Source organism: Engystomops pustulosus, chromosome 6 (assembly GCF_040894005.1).
Source record: "Engystomops pustulosus chromosome 6, aEngPut4.maternal, whole genome shotgun sequence".
In the NCBI taxonomy this organism is placed as follows: domain Eukaryota; kingdom Metazoa; phylum Chordata; class Amphibia; order Anura; family Leptodactylidae; genus Engystomops; species Engystomops pustulosus.
The window spans coordinates 67,774,295-67,789,944 of NC_092416.1; the positions used below are offsets into that span (position 1 = coordinate 67,774,295).

At 41.6% G+C, this 15,650-nt stretch overlaps 1 protein-coding gene across 3 annotated transcripts in view; it reads left to right on the forward strand.

Annotated features, from left to right (window-relative positions):
• The window catches only part of LOC140065767 (nicotinamide N-methyltransferase-like), a 41,143-nt gene extending 32,142 nt beyond the window's left edge, over window positions 1–9,001 (forward strand). For all 3 annotated transcript variants that reach the window (XM_072113338.1, XM_072113339.1, XM_072113337.1), the window contains one exon: window positions 8,539–9,001. In XM_072113338.1, the coding sequence (XP_071969439.1) occupies window positions 8,539–8,968 (430 nt within the window). In that variant the 3' untranslated portion in view covers window positions 8,969–9,001. The remainder of the gene's footprint in view (window positions 1–8,538) is intronic.
• Window positions 9,002–15,650: the final 6,649 nt, after the last annotated feature.

Sequence of the window (15,650 nt, forward strand, 5' to 3'; positions counted from 1 at the left end):
CGTTCACTGCTCCTCTCCCCACCTCCACTCACTGGGTTGAAGCATGCACCCTGTCCCACTCTTGTGTCCGAGGTTCACTGTTGTCCCTGTGTTTATGGACAGGTAGTGTAGAACACCAGGATAATGGGTACAAACTATTTATTGTGTATACTCACAAAAGAACATAAAAAGTGTGCATATCAAATCTTTAAAACACCTTGCCCTACCCAGGTTTCGCCTCTTCGGGCTTCTTCCGGGGCTTGGCACTTGACATGTATTCTGGTGTTTAAATACAAAAATTTCCTGAACATTTATTCAATAATCCAAATAATGTACACATATAAGGCCAAGATAGTAGAAATGTCCTTTAGGCCAATGGAGCAAAGCATCCTGAGGAGCTGGTGGTCCACAGAATCAAACGCTGCCGATGACCGCACTTTCAGTGTCTCCTTTTCTGGATCTTTCTCTTCTCATCTTCCTCTCAGTGTCGGGGTTCCTCAGGGCTCAGTCCTAGGACCTCTTCTATTCTCCCTCTATACTGCCCCTATTGGACGGACCATCAGCAGATTTGGTTTCTACTATCATCTTTATGCTGATGACACCCAGCTGTATACCTCTGCACATAACATCACCCCTGCCTTAATCCAGAACACTAGCGATTGTCTCTCTGCTGTCTCTAACATTATGTCCTCTCTCTTCTTGAAACAATCTTTCTAAGACTGAACTTCTTGTCTTTCCACCATCTACTAACTTACCTAACCCTGACCTCTCCATCTCGGTGTGGGATTACCTCTCCTGACCTCTTCTTTTCACCATATATTCAATCTCTTGCTCACTGTTGCTCAAGGCTTTAAACGTGCTCTTAAAATCCATCACTTTAGGTAAACCTATCACACTCGCTAACTGCATAAAATGTCAACTCTCCCTTTACTAATCCATCCTATGTCCTATCTCCCGTCTGTTATTCGACAAACACCAGATATATACCAAGCTCCAGACTTCTCTGCAGTCTCTTTCACCTAGGACCCTGTAAATAAGATGGCTGGTTCAAGCAGCAGAATTTTTATTTATTAAATTCTTTAATATTGTTCCCTTATAAAGAATGGCTGGACCATTCTACAACCTCTTGGGTCAACATCCTCATAGTCTGTAAGCTCTTGTGAGCAGGGACCTCACTCCTATTGTTTCATGTTTGTTCTTTGTAACATATTTGTATATGTCCCCTGTGATTTGTAAAGCACTACCGAATTTGATGGTGCTATATAAATAAATATTATTATTTTTAACTATAAATGGAGAAATAATAGTAATAGCTTTTTTACACTATAATTTTAACATAATGAATTACCCCAACAAACTATTTTTATCTTCACTATACTAACTGTGTATTATTATTAGGGTTAGTAGAAAGACCGCATCCCTAACTATCTATTACCATGAAATTGTTTTATCATGTTGTATGATAAATGTATAATGTATATTATCTGTATTACACATAATTTTATCCTCCCCCCTGTATATTTTTTTATGTTCCCCAGTCTCATACAACTTGATAAAGGAGTCATTTTAGACTCTGAAACGAGTTAGAGATACAAAATAAAATATTCGATTACCTTCCATCTCCTGTGTTCGTGAATACCTGAGTGTGACATAAATCCACTTCATCTACCATAGAAATTGAGACACTATCTGCAATGTAATTGACCAATGCCTCAATTTTGTGTGGTCTATTGGGGCTTAGGAGTTCATGTTACATACCCTTGCACCTACTTGCACCAGAAGAAATTACAACAGTCAGAGACAAACCATGTGTTCTTCCTGCATCACTAGTACCATCACCACCAAGGCAGCCTTGCCATGGCCTCACCATTGCCACATTCCTGTCATTTAATTCCAGCTTTCCTCATTTTAAAAGACCTACAGTAGCATAGTATACAATGACATTATCATTGAGATCCAGGCATTAGTTCAGGATATTCACTGAAAGAAGAACCTTTATGATTTATGTACTAGTGAATGCTATTCACATGCAGCATCACCTGTACAATCAAAGTATTACTGCACAATATTCACGGACAAAAGCACCTTTCTGATTTAGGTATTACTGCAAGCTATTCACTGAAAATATACAGTTTATAATTATATACTCCTGCACACTTGTGCTCTTCAAGTATCCGAGATCATAGTTGATGCAACGCCCACTAATAGAACCAAAAACTCCAACTGGAGCTCCTCTTCCAATAAAAGTTCCTTCAAAGCCGACCCTATGACAACTTTTACCCTTCTTCAAATGCAACCCAAGGTTGGGCATTGATGGCCAACGTTGTATATCCCCTTAGGGTTATCCAGGGGATTTTGAGATTGTTTTCTCGTGACGCATTGTACTTCAAATTAGTTTAAAAATTTAATTGATATCTTTTGTATTTAGTTATGAAAAAAATGGAAATTATTTTCAAAGTTCTAAATTCTCTACTTTTGAAGCATATAGTCATAGCACCCAAATTAATTCATAACTTTCATTTCCCAAATTTATGAATTTTGAAAAACAGGCTACGATATGTCTCCTAATCATCCTCTGCAGAATAGTGGAAAGGCTCTATTGGAAGTATAGAGTAGGGGAACGGCATGTAGATTCCTGGATGTGGCATATTCTCTGCACAGTGATTTGTGACAAACCATAGCTGTCACAAGAACCATGGTATACATTCATTTGATCATTGAAGGAACATTTATTGGAAAAAGAGCTCCAGTCAACTGAAATTTTGTATCTTTTATTTAGTGTTTATTCTTGGAAAACAGCACCTTTATGATCTAGGTATTATTGCATGCTATTCACTGATACCTTTACAATCTAGATTTTAGTTGAAGTTGTAGTAAGAAAGTTATGTTGAACGATCCTGCTCTCGTGACATAAAAAAAATTTAGAATCCTTTATTTCAACCAAAAAAATTAAAACATAATGACGTCAGGTTAAAGCGCATGATACAAGCCTGTATCAATGGCATAAAAGAAGAAAAACACCAGAATTATACCTTTCTACATGCTACGATTGGAGGACCTGATGCCCGACCATGGTTAGCGTGCACCCATTTTTTTTTTATTTGCGCTGCTTTTTGTAATATTTGGCTTGGAGATATGTCCACTAAAGGATGAGGAATGGGATAATGCCCTCTTTATGTGCAAACTGGTCTCTGTCTGGTGCTTCATATGTTACAGCCAGGGACATTAACCTCTTAACGCTCAGCGTCCGATATATCGGACGCTGAGCGCAGTGACTTAGCGCTCAGCGTCCGATATATCGGACGCTGAGCTGATGCCGGTTCAGCTCAAGATCTGAGCCGAACCGGCATCGGGAAAGACGGGGTGCCGGCTGTGACTGATAGCCGGCACCCCAGTGTAACACCCGCGATCGGAGTTGTCTCCGATCGCGGGTGCTTAACCCGTTAAATGCCGCGGTCAGCGCGACCGCGGCATCTAACATGTATCTGGGGGATCTTTCCCCCACGATCGGCCCCCCCGAACCGTTTTCGGGGTGCGCCGATCGTTGCTATAGTAACTCTGGGGTCCGATCTGGACCCCAGAGTTACCTGCAAGAATTGCCAGTAAGATGGCGTCTGTGACGTCATCTTACTGGCACAGTGCCAGCCTATGCAAGTGTATAGGCTGACACTGATAATACTCTGCAATACATGAGTATTGCAGAATATTATCATGAAGAAGCAATCAGAAGATTGCTTCTTCATGTCCCATGGTATAAAAGTGAAAAAGTAAAAAAAAAAGTTATTCAATAAAAAAATAAAGTCATAAATCACTAAAAATGCCCCAAACCCCCAAAACATATAAAGAGACATATAACTCAAAAAAAAGTCTAAATCATAACACAAACCCCACATATATAGTATCACCGCGTCCGTAACAACCCGTAGAATAAAAGTAAATCATTATTGAACCCGCACGATAAACGCCGTAAAAAAAAACTGTTATAAACCCTCCAAAAATTATGATTTTTACCTTTTCAATCCCACAAAAAATGCTATAAAATGTGATCAAAAAACCATATGTACTGCGACATGATACTGGTGCAATGTACAACATGTCCCGCAAAAAACAAGCCATCAACCAGCTCCGTAGCCAAAAAAGTAACAAAGTTATGCCACTTGGAAGACGGCAATACATAAATGATAGATTTTTCCCCACATTAGGGTTTTGTTTGACACATTTAGTAAAACGTAAGAAAATATATTCATGTTTGGTATCCCCGTAATCGTATCGACCCATAGAATAAAGATAACATGATTATTAGTCTATACGGTGAACACCAAAAAAAAAAGAAGTAAAAAATCCAGTACAGAATTGATGCTTTTCTACTCCTGTCCTCAAAAAACGTTCCTAAATTTTCAACAATAGGTGATACAAACCCCAAAATGGTAACATTGGAAAAAGCATCTCATCCCGCAAAAAAAATGGCATCACATGGCCCCAATAACGAAAAAGCGAAAATTTTATAGCCTTCAAAAGGGGCCAATGAGGAAACTAAAATCCTGGCAGCTGCAGCGCCCTCCTTCCCTTCTGCGCCTCGCTGTGCCCCCATAACACAAGTCACAGCCACATGTGGGGGGTCTTTGTACTCAGGAGAAATTGCAGAACAAATTGTATGGTGGGTTTTCTCTTTTTATCTTTTGGAAATGTGTAAATTTTAGGGCTAAATGAACGTATAAGGGAACAATATGACCATTCTAAATTTCACCTCCATTTTGATTCAATTACTATGAAGATCTCAAGGGGTTAACAATCTTCGTAAAAGCTGTTTCTGATAGCTTGAGGGGTGCAGATTTGAAAATGGGTTGGTTATATAGGGGGTTTTGATGCTAAATATGTAAAATTTCATTCCAAACTGTATTTATCCCCAAAATAGTCAATTCTGAAAATCCGGAAAAGCGATATTCTATTTGTAAGCCGCGTGACATCAAAATAAATTATCCAGACATTTCAGAAATTATGAAAATGTAAAGTAGACAAATGGGAAATGTTATTCAGCAACTTATTTAGGTGGTAAATCGATCTGCCTGAAAACGCAATGATTTTGAATTTCGAAAATGGCAAATTTTTCCAAAAATTTATCATATTTTCTTTTTTTTTGTAAATAAATGCAAAACTTATCTGCCAAAATTTACCACTAAAATGAAGTACAACATGTGGGGAAAAAACAATCTCAGAATCGCTTTGATAAGTAACAGTGTTCAAAAGTTATAACCGTATAAAGAGACGCAAGTCAGAATCCAAAAAATCGGGCTGAGCCTTAAGCTACAAAATGGCTGCGTCCTTAAGGGGTTAAGGATTGTCCTAGTTGTCCAGATATATGTGCTAATTATGCTGAGACCTTAGGCTCTTTTCTCTATTTACTGAGGTAAGGGGTTTGTATGGAGGTTTGTAAATTCATTTTTGACAAAATGGTTGTAGCAGCCCCATAGGGTGCCTCCCCTTGGTGGATCCAGATTTTGTTCCAATCCACCACAGAAATTGCCTTCCACACCGAAACTTTGTATTGTGCTAGGAAAATGGTGGCAAGATTTTCAATGTCTTCCAATTGGTTTCCATGAGCAACTAGAAGTGTTTTTCCTCAGATAGCTCTGATAAATCTCCCCCCATAACTAATGTTATATATTTTAGCTCATACTCCTCCTATCCTGCTTGCTCTAGCAACATTCAAGCGTTGTGGCTTTGAGAATATGACGTTACAAGTAGAGATGAGCGAACATACTCGTCCGAGCTTGATGCTCGTTCGAGCATTAGCGTACTCGAAACTGCTCGTTGCTCGGACGAATACTTCGCCCGCTCGAGAAAATGGCATCTCCCGCCGTTGTGATTTTTGGCGGCCAGAAACAGAGCCAATCACAAGCCAGGAGACTCTGCACTCCACCCAGCATGACGTGGTACCCTTACACGTCGATAGCAGTGGTTGGCTGGCCTGATCAGGTGACCCTGGAATAGACTAGCCCCTGCCCGCGCTGCTCGGATCATTCTCTGTCTGGATGCCGCTAGGGAGAGAGCTGCTGCTGGTCAGGGAAAGCGTTAGGGTGTTCTATTAGAATAGTGTTAGGCAGGAGTGATTCTACAAGAACCCAACAGCCCTTTTTAGGGCTACAATAACGTTTTATTTTACTTTTTTTTGGTTTGCCTGTGGCTGGGCTTGCTGCCATTAGTAGTGCAGCTAGTACCATATTGTGAGTAATTTGCAGGGAGACTTGCTACCGTTGTGTTTAGCTCTTAGTGACACACATATCCACCTTAAACACCGAAGTGGGACAATTTATTAGGGGTTTGATTTGAATTAGGCACAGTCTGCCGATTTATTTTTTTTTACGTTTATTTCTTTTTATAACTCAAAGTAATCTGGCAAAGCAGTGTGCTTTCAGTGTAGGTTAGAAAATGGCCATAGGAGAACCCCAATGGCTTATTTAGGCCTACAATAGCGTTATATCCGGTCAGTCAGCCTCCACTCACTGAAACGTCCTGCAGCAGCCTCCACTCACTGAAACGTCCAGCAGCAGCCTCCACTCACTGAAACGTCCAGCAGCAGCCTCTACTCCAACGGCAGACGCATGTTCCCATGGGGGACTGTCAACTTCTATAGTATTATGTGCCCAAACTAGTGGCAGACAGTACAGGTCAGCTACAAAATACACACATATACAGTACTGTAGCAGGATCTGTCCAGGCTAGACTATTGGTAGTAAACACAGATAACTGTCCTAAATAACATATTTCACTTTTCCTTTAACTTAGCCCAACCCCTTACCCACCAAGTAAATAACTGAGGCAGAGGCTTGTTGTTGGGTGGAAAATGGTCACAGCACTTTAACATCTTATGGCAGAACGGTTGGGAAATTCACCCATGTGGTTTTAAGGCACAACTGGTTATGAATGTTGATACACCACCACCAGGAGCAGTATTTACAGCCGGACTGGCAAGTCGACCACCTGGATAACTCAAATTCTCTATTGTTATTCTGCCAGCTGTGACATATATATAACAGTTCAGAAAAATACAATATCAAAACTAACGTGTATCACAAAATCTCATCAAAAAGGGGATAGAGGGTGGAAAGCTTGAGGTGAATATCAAAAGAGGGCCAGACTTTGCCACAATCCCCTTTTATAAGCTACACTTGGCTAGGAGGGGGAGGAGACAGCCCCCTTGAATCATGGGTAAACCACTAACCCATCCCTCTTCCCTAAAGTGCTTTTAACCCCTTAAATCCCTGCAGCAAAACACTAGACACCTATAGTTTGTGTGCACCCTTCTAATACAGTCAGGTGTACACTTTAAAGTGTAACTGTCATTCTGAGAAAAAAAAAACTAAAATACATAATTCTGCTCCAGGTGTCCCTGGGAATTATTCCTAAAAGTATTTTGCCTCTCGGCCCTCATTTAGTACCTCTTTTGGCTCATAGCAACCATGGTTTCCAGCTCTCAAAAAAACTACAATCAGCAAGATGGAGGGGTGGAGCCTGCCCCTGTCACCTCATCACAAGCACCTTTTGCTGACCAATGACACCAGAGCTATCTATCTACTTAGCCCATATCTATCTATTTATCCATCTCATATCTATGTATATCCATCTATGTATATCCAATCTATATCTATCTCATATCTATCTATCTATCTATCTATCTATCTGTCTATCTAACACTACAGCACATGACAGGACAGCTTGGAGACTTGGATAGTATTGCCTGCCACTTCCTTGTGTGAAGTGATGGGGGGAGGGGAGGCTGCAGTTTTTGTCTGTGTGGATTATGTGTGTATACACAAGTGTAGGGAAAACTGAGGAGAGATAAGAATGTAGCTGCTTGGTCACTACATTAGTGAGGTCTTCTCCCTGCACATGACTGAGTGCTGGGGCAGTGAGACATGAGGTAATAAGCTGATTGGAGGGAGAGAGATGGTGGCATGTCTCTTCCTCCATAGTCTCAGCTTCTTAATGAAGACGGGAGGAGCTTAGCAACAGACATATGAGAGTATACTGACATCTAGGGGAAGTCTACAGAATAAAAGAGGAAGGAGAGAGATTCGGGTGACTAATCCAATAGCAAAAGTGCTTAAAATTACCTGCCCTATAACATATCAAAAGTTTTTTGAAATGACGGTTACACTTTAAGCTTAACTGTGCTCTGTGCCCCTCTCTCCCTCCTACTTTCTATCTTCCACCTCCTCTCTCTGCTGTCTCCTGAGGTACATGCACTCCAGCGGGAGCCAGTCCGGTTCACAGAGTTGCTCTTCCCGTGCACACCGTGTGTGGGCAAGTCTCTGCCCGTGCCCTAGTATAATCAATTGTAAGTGCGCATATTTATGACAGGGGACCCGGACCGCGGCTGTCACATTCCATAATTCTACCATGCACAGGCAGAGGTTTAAGTGACAGCCCCAGCTGGGCCCATCCCCTCCAATAGGCCCATTCACGGTCTCACCCCCTGCGACCATAATCATTACGCCCCTGCAGGCAACCACCCATCTTGTCACCTGATATTTTTGTCATTTGTCATTTTTCTTTTAGTGACCAGTTACAAGATAAAGAAGGAAAAGTGCGATCAGCGCTGCAACATGTTATGAAATGTGACCTTGCAAAAGAAAATATGACAGAGCCAATAGATTTACCATCAGCCGATTGTATCATCAGTGCTTGGCTCCTGGATGCTATCAGCAAAGACCAAGATGAATACATTCAATATCTGAGGAAGTTCTCAAAGTTGCTAAAACCTGGAGGACACTTCATATTAATTGGATGTTTATACACAACATACTTCATAGTCGGGAAAGACAGGCTCCATATGTTGAGATATGATGAGGATTTTGCCAGGAAAGCTCTAGTTGGAGAAGGTTTTGTTATTGATTTCTGTGAGGTTAAAAAGAGATCAAATGTCAGTGACATTACTGACTATAAGGCCATCATATTCATTGCAGCTCACAAGAAAATGGAGACCTGAATAGAAAGTTATATACTTAAAGAAGGGGTATGCTCAAGAAAATTCTCAAATTTTTACACAATAAAGATCATTTTAACCCCTTACTCTACAATTTTACTTTTTATTGCTGTTTTAGCTTCTATCACTCACTAAAGGTCAGTGCAAAATTCCAGAATGTGAGTGAGGACTCTCCAAGCAGAAACTTCATGATCCCTCTGTGCTGTGAGATACAGTGTTCTGACAATGTGCTTAGATGATCAGGGTTCAGGTTTATATACACTTTAATTTATCTTCTGAACATTTTACTAGTATCTTATACATAGAGAGAGAAAGAGATGTGACAGATCAGAGTTGAGATGATGAGATCCATGAAACGAACATTGCACACTATTACACACTCAGCTCTCAGATGTGATGTGCCTCCCTCCCCTCCCCGGGATAAAGAACTTATCTGCCTGTAGCTTGTATTTCTCCTCTTGCTGCTGCTGATGTTTGCCGGCAGAAATTCAGTGTGTGTGTATCAGTGAGAGCTAGTCCTTGAATGCAGAGGGGAGGGAACGCTGCAGGGAGCAGAGAGCAGAGAAGAACTCAGCTCCACAGCGTCAGACAAGATGGCTGCCCACCCTAAAGTCAGAAGATCCAGGGTTGGAAACCAGGGGAAGCTAAAACTGTATATAGCGGAACTGATAGAGACAGGATGGAATTATATCTGTGAAATGCTGTATTTTTGTTAGTAACAGTGAATTATTAGATAATGTGTTATTTTATTATCTTGAGTATGTTTAAGAAACTTGTCTTCATGGAAATACCCCTTTAATGGGTGTATTGTGGAAGAAAAACAGACCATATACATATAGTAACCCATCATGAAAAATTCTCATTACCGTATATACTCGAGTATAAGCCGACCCGAGTATAAGCCGAGGCCCCTAATTTTACCACAAAATACTGGGAAAACCTATTGACTCGAGTATAAGCCGAGGGTGGGAAATGCATTGGTCACAGCTTCCCCAGTATATAGCCAGCCAGCCCCTGCCCCAGTGTATATAGCCTGCCAGCCCCTGCCCCAGTGTATATAGCCTGCCAGACTCTGCCCCAGTGTATATAGCCTGCCAGACCCTGCCCCAGTGTATATAGCCTGCCAGACCCTGCCCCCGTGTATATAGCCTGCCAGACCCTGCCCCAGTGTATATAGCCTGCCAGACCCTGCCCCAGTGTATATAGCCTGTCAGACCCTGCCCCAGTGTATATAGCCTGCCGCCGCTGCCGAACAGATCGCACAGAAGATATACAGGGGTCGCCGGAAAGGTGAGTTTAGATATATTTATTTTTTTGACTCGAGTATAAGCCGAGTTTGGGTTTTTCAGCACATTTTTTGTGCTGAAAAACTAGGCTTATACTCGAGTATATAAGGTAATTAAAAAATGGCAATAAAAATTATAACACAGTAACAGGAGCACAACATTTCTCAGATACGAAGCCAACATATTAACACAGAAAAAATGATTTGGTGCGGTCCCCCCCAAAAAGGTATAATGCTGGTCCCTTCATGTAATTCCTAGTTAGTGTGGATGTAATTTCAGAACATAATAATAGAGTTGCAGAATTAGTAAAAAATGCCAATAGAAGTTTAAATGAAATATAAATGCACAGTTCTACTGAATTAAACAAAAAACGAAGGAAAGAACATTATTATCTGATGTCTTGCGTTTCTGCATAGGGTATTTTTGAGTTCCCTCATCATGAATACAGGTATTCTGAATTGAACACATTTTATTTTCTTAGCTTTTTGTTGAATTCAACAGTACGGTCTATTTGTCTTGGTATTTTATCTTCTACTGGCCGCCATCATGGGGGCTTTAGTGGGACTCTGTTTATAGGACCCATCCTGTTTTGCAGTCAAAGGGTGGCCCGCTTTAGTCACAGAGCCCACATCCACAATCACTGGATGTTGATGTTTCTGCTCTCTGCATCCTTTGTGCAGCCCAGGTGCCACCCCCGTTGATTAGCTGATGGTGCTGGATGATAGAGAGGAGGACCCTGCATCCTTTAGTTCTCTGGAACTCGGGTTTGCAGTGGAGGCTGCAGGGAACATGGCTACGTTGAATGGTGAGTATAATTTATTTTAACTGTGCTGAGACTATGAGCGGCCATATGCTGGGGGCTATCTATCTATATACTGAGGGGGCCATGTGCTGAGGGCTATGTATATACTTAGGGCATCTGCCATGAGGTGAAATGAAAATCTCGCATTAGGCACCAGAATGCAGAGTCCTTTGGGGAACGACAGCATTTCCAATAATATGGTGGGCAATTTGGGCGCCCTTGAAGCACCACCAGGTGAATCAATCGCACCTGTCTCTTTAAGACAGGTGTGATAGATATGCCGGGTGATGCAGCACCTTTTCGGCTTCCTGCGTCGCTCCCTACTATGCACGGACACAGGCGGCGGGTGATGACGTCACGCTGCCTGTGTTTCTGTGTGGAGCCACGGCTGAAAAGTAGAAGGGAGCCGTGCCATGTGGGAGCCCACTGTCTGCAGGTGAGTATCAGTTTTATTAATTTTATTGGCAAAACTGATGAAGGGGGGTCTGGGGATCTCAATTTATTCATAAGGGGCTGGATACGCTTTATACTGTTAGGCTCTATATATACTTTCACTTGTAGGGAGAATTATATATGGTTGTATAGAATATAAATAAACTGGCAGGTTATACAGTCAGTCCCTAGGCTATGTACAAGATTCTGTATGTTTGTTCTTAAGTTGAATTTGTATCTAAGTCTGAACTGTATATTTTATAATTGTAACTCCAGACAAAAATGTTTTGGTCTCTGTGACAATTGGATTTTAAAACTTTTGGGTTGTCATAAGAACCAGAATTAACAACAAATCTTAATTTCAGACACTTTTCATAACTCTTACAGCAGATCATTGTAGCCTGGGACTAAACTACAGTAAATTACCAAAATCCAGGGGTCGTCTGTAAGTCGGGGATCGCCTGTATATGTTATATATGTGAGGCTATAGATAAATTAACTGTGATGGGAGCTTTGGAATATAATAAAACTGGGTGGGGGAATTTATATATGGGGCAAGTTAATAATTAAATTAGTGGGGACTATATAGCAGACTGTATATAGTAAAACTTAGGGTGAATCTAAATATGGAGGCAATATATTAATTAAACTGGGGGATACTATATAGGAGTTATATATTAGGGTCAGATAAGAATTCAGCTGGGGTGGTGGACTATATGGGAGACTGTTTATAATTAAACTAGTAATTTCTGCATATGGGGCTGGATTTGAATTAAAGTAGGGGCGGCTGTTAATAGGGTACAGAATATAACTAAGCAGGGAAGGCTATGTGGAGCCAGAAGAAGAAGAGTGTCTGTATATAATTTAATTTGGGAGGTATATTAAAGGCCATTAAATATATTAGTGGGGGTGCTGTACATGCTATAATTCTAGTAGAATATTTATATATAATGAAGTGATGTTTTATATGTGTGGGAGAGTGTGTGGGTAGTTGTGTTGTGAGGGGTATATATCATTTAGGATCACAGCGTTATCCAGGTGACTTTATACTATTAGTGACTATGGTATTTTTAGGGACGCCGGGTGGAGATGTGCTGCATGGAGCTGAAGATATCTGGCCATAAATTCAGCTGTGATACATCATGGATGGGAAAACCGGTAATAAAGTCCTCCTCCTGATGGAAGAGATTGTCATCTATAAGGTACTAGCTGCCACTAATGACTGTCGTCAGTCAGAGTGACAGTGAGCTGCCTGTGGGGATGTTAACAATTCTTAGTAAAGTTTTCAGAATACACTGAGCCAGGTGTGGATAATGGAACAGGAGTAGGCTACTGAAGGAGGGGGTGGGGCAGAATTTTAGTTTTCGACTCAAGCAGCAAATATGCTAAAAACAGCCTGAGGCAGCCATGCACTGGGGGCTGTCTCCGTATACACTGAGGCGGCCATGCGCTGGGGGCTGTCTATCTATGCATTTACTGAGGGAGACATGTGCTAGAGCTGGGGGCTATCTATGTATATACTGGGGAGCCGTCTGCTGGGGGCTATCAATTTATATACTGAGAATGACATGTTCTGGGACTATCTATGTATATACCAAGGAAGGCATGTGCTGGAGCTGGGGGTTATCTATGCATTTACTGGGGAGACATGTGCTGGTGAAAATGTATGTAAACCTGTACAATGATAATCTAACCGCACTGTCAGCTCACAGAAATAGATGGATCATAATGGGGCAGATTTACTTACCCGGTTCATTCACGATCCAGCGGCGCGTTCTCTGTGGAGGATTCGGGTCTTCCGGCGATTCACTAAGGTAGTGCGCCCGATGTCCACCAGGTGTCGCTGCTGCGCTGAAGTCCGTCGGAGTTCACTGGAGTTCACGATCCATTGCTGGGTGCAGGTAAGTATGTGCGTGTCAAGAGACCCTTTTTTTTTTTCTTTATATATGGCGGTTTTTTCGAAACCGTCGGGTTTTCTTGCGGCCAGGCCCCCCGACTTCCGTTGCGTGCTTGCCGACGCCGATGCACCACAATCCGATCGCGTGCGCCAAAAACCCGGGGCAATTCAGGGAAAATTGGCGCAAAACGGAAAGATTTGGGTAACCCGCCGGAAAAGCGCGATAGTAAATGACCCCCAATGTGTCTGCTCAGAGAGTCCCCTGATATCTTACACACAGTGAAATGAGCTAAAACTGAATAAAACTGAATAGAAATGTAAAGTAAGGGGGTTTACTGTGTAAACATCATTAGGGGATTGAGATTTGAGAATTTTCTTTCATGGGAAAACCCCATTAAAGCTTGAGAAAGGCTCCAGTGTGTAGGAGCTGAAACATTGGGGGTCATTTACTAAGGGCCCGATTCGTGTTTTCCCGACGTGTTACCCGAATATTTCCGATTTGCGACGATTTCCCCTGAATTGCCCCGGGATTTTGGCGCACGCGATCGGATTGTGGCGCATCGGCGCTGGCATGCACGCAACGGAAATCGGGGGGCGTGGCTGTACGAAAACCCGACAGATTCGGAAAAACCGCCGCATTTAAAACAAAAAATCTGTCACGGAGCTTGCACTTACCTTCACTCAGCCCGGTTCGGTGAACTCCAGCATCGGAACGATGCTTTTCAGCGCAGCAGCGCCACCTGGTGGACGGCGGAGGAACTACCTTAATAAATCCCGGCCGGAACTGAATCCAGCACAGAGAACGCGCCGCTGGATCGCGAATGGACCGGGTAAGTAAATCTGCCCCATTGAGTGGAAACTTTGGTAAAGGGACTTTAACTTTTTTCAATTGCTAGCTATTAGAGATGGGCGAATTTGTTAAAATTCGTTTCGTCCCGATACGCTGAATTTTTTTAAAAAATAAGATTCGACCCGAATCGAATAAAACGAATCACATTAAAAAACAGGCATTTCCTGGCTGCAGAGATCCTGTAGGGTGTTGTAGAACGTTGAGCCATGCTTAACCCCATAGCGCAATAATTATATTAAAAAAACATAAAAATTCAAATCACCCCCCTTTCCCTAGAACTGATATAAATATAAATAAACAGTAAAAATCATAAACACATTAGGTATCGCCGTGTCCAAAAATGCCCTATCTATCAAAATATAATAACCGTTTTTCCCTGCATTTAACCCCTTAGCGGAAAATAGCACCCGAAGTCGCAAATGGCATTTTTTTGCCATTTTGAAAAATAGAAAAAATTCTATAAAAAGTGATCAAAAGGTTGCACAGTTCAAAAACTAGAAGCATTGAAAACGTCATCAAAAGTCGCAAAAAATGACATCAGTGACAGCTCCAGACACTAAAGTATGAAAAAGTTATTAGCGCAAGAACACGGCAAAATGAAGACATTTTTTTCTGTACAGGAGGTTTTAATTTTTGTAAATGTATGAAAACATTATAAAACCTATACAAATTTGGTATCCCCGTGATCGTATTGATGCAATGAATGAAATAGACCTGTCATTTGGGGCGCACAGGGAAAGCTGTAAAAACCAAGCCCACAAGAAAAGGCGCAAATGTGTTTTTTCATCATTTTCACTGCATTTAGAATTTTTTTCCCGCTTCCCAGTACACGGCATGGAATATTTAATACCATCACTACAAAGTGCAATTTGTTACGCAGAAAATAAGTGATCACATAGCTCTGTACATGGAAAAATAAAAAAGTTATAGATTTTTGAAGGTGGGGAGTGAAAAATAAAAACGCAAAAACGAAAAAGGGCCTGGTCCTTAAGGGGTTAAATATGCATAGGGAGCGTGGTTTGGTCTTCAAACAATGCTGTGTTTTAGTTTGACATGCACATGACAGCCGCGGCTCTTAGAATCGCTTCACTCTTCACTTCCATGTGCACTTACATAGGCCAACTTCCCCAAATAAGCGAAGAGGGAAAGCAGCCTGACAAGGTAACGTCTGTGCCAGCTTGAAAGGACCGAGCTGAGGGCCAAGATCCCACTATAACATCAAAGAGTGCACTCTTTTTACACTGATATCAGATGATTCCATAGATTACGACAGAACCTGTTCTGTTAAACAATAATCCATCAGTATTGCTAAAGCCAAAAACAAACAGGAGTTGATCCAGAATAGAGATGAGCAGCAAATGGGATACTTGCATGTCCTCTGTGTTCTGTATCCACTCCTGCTTTTGGCTAATCCTGAA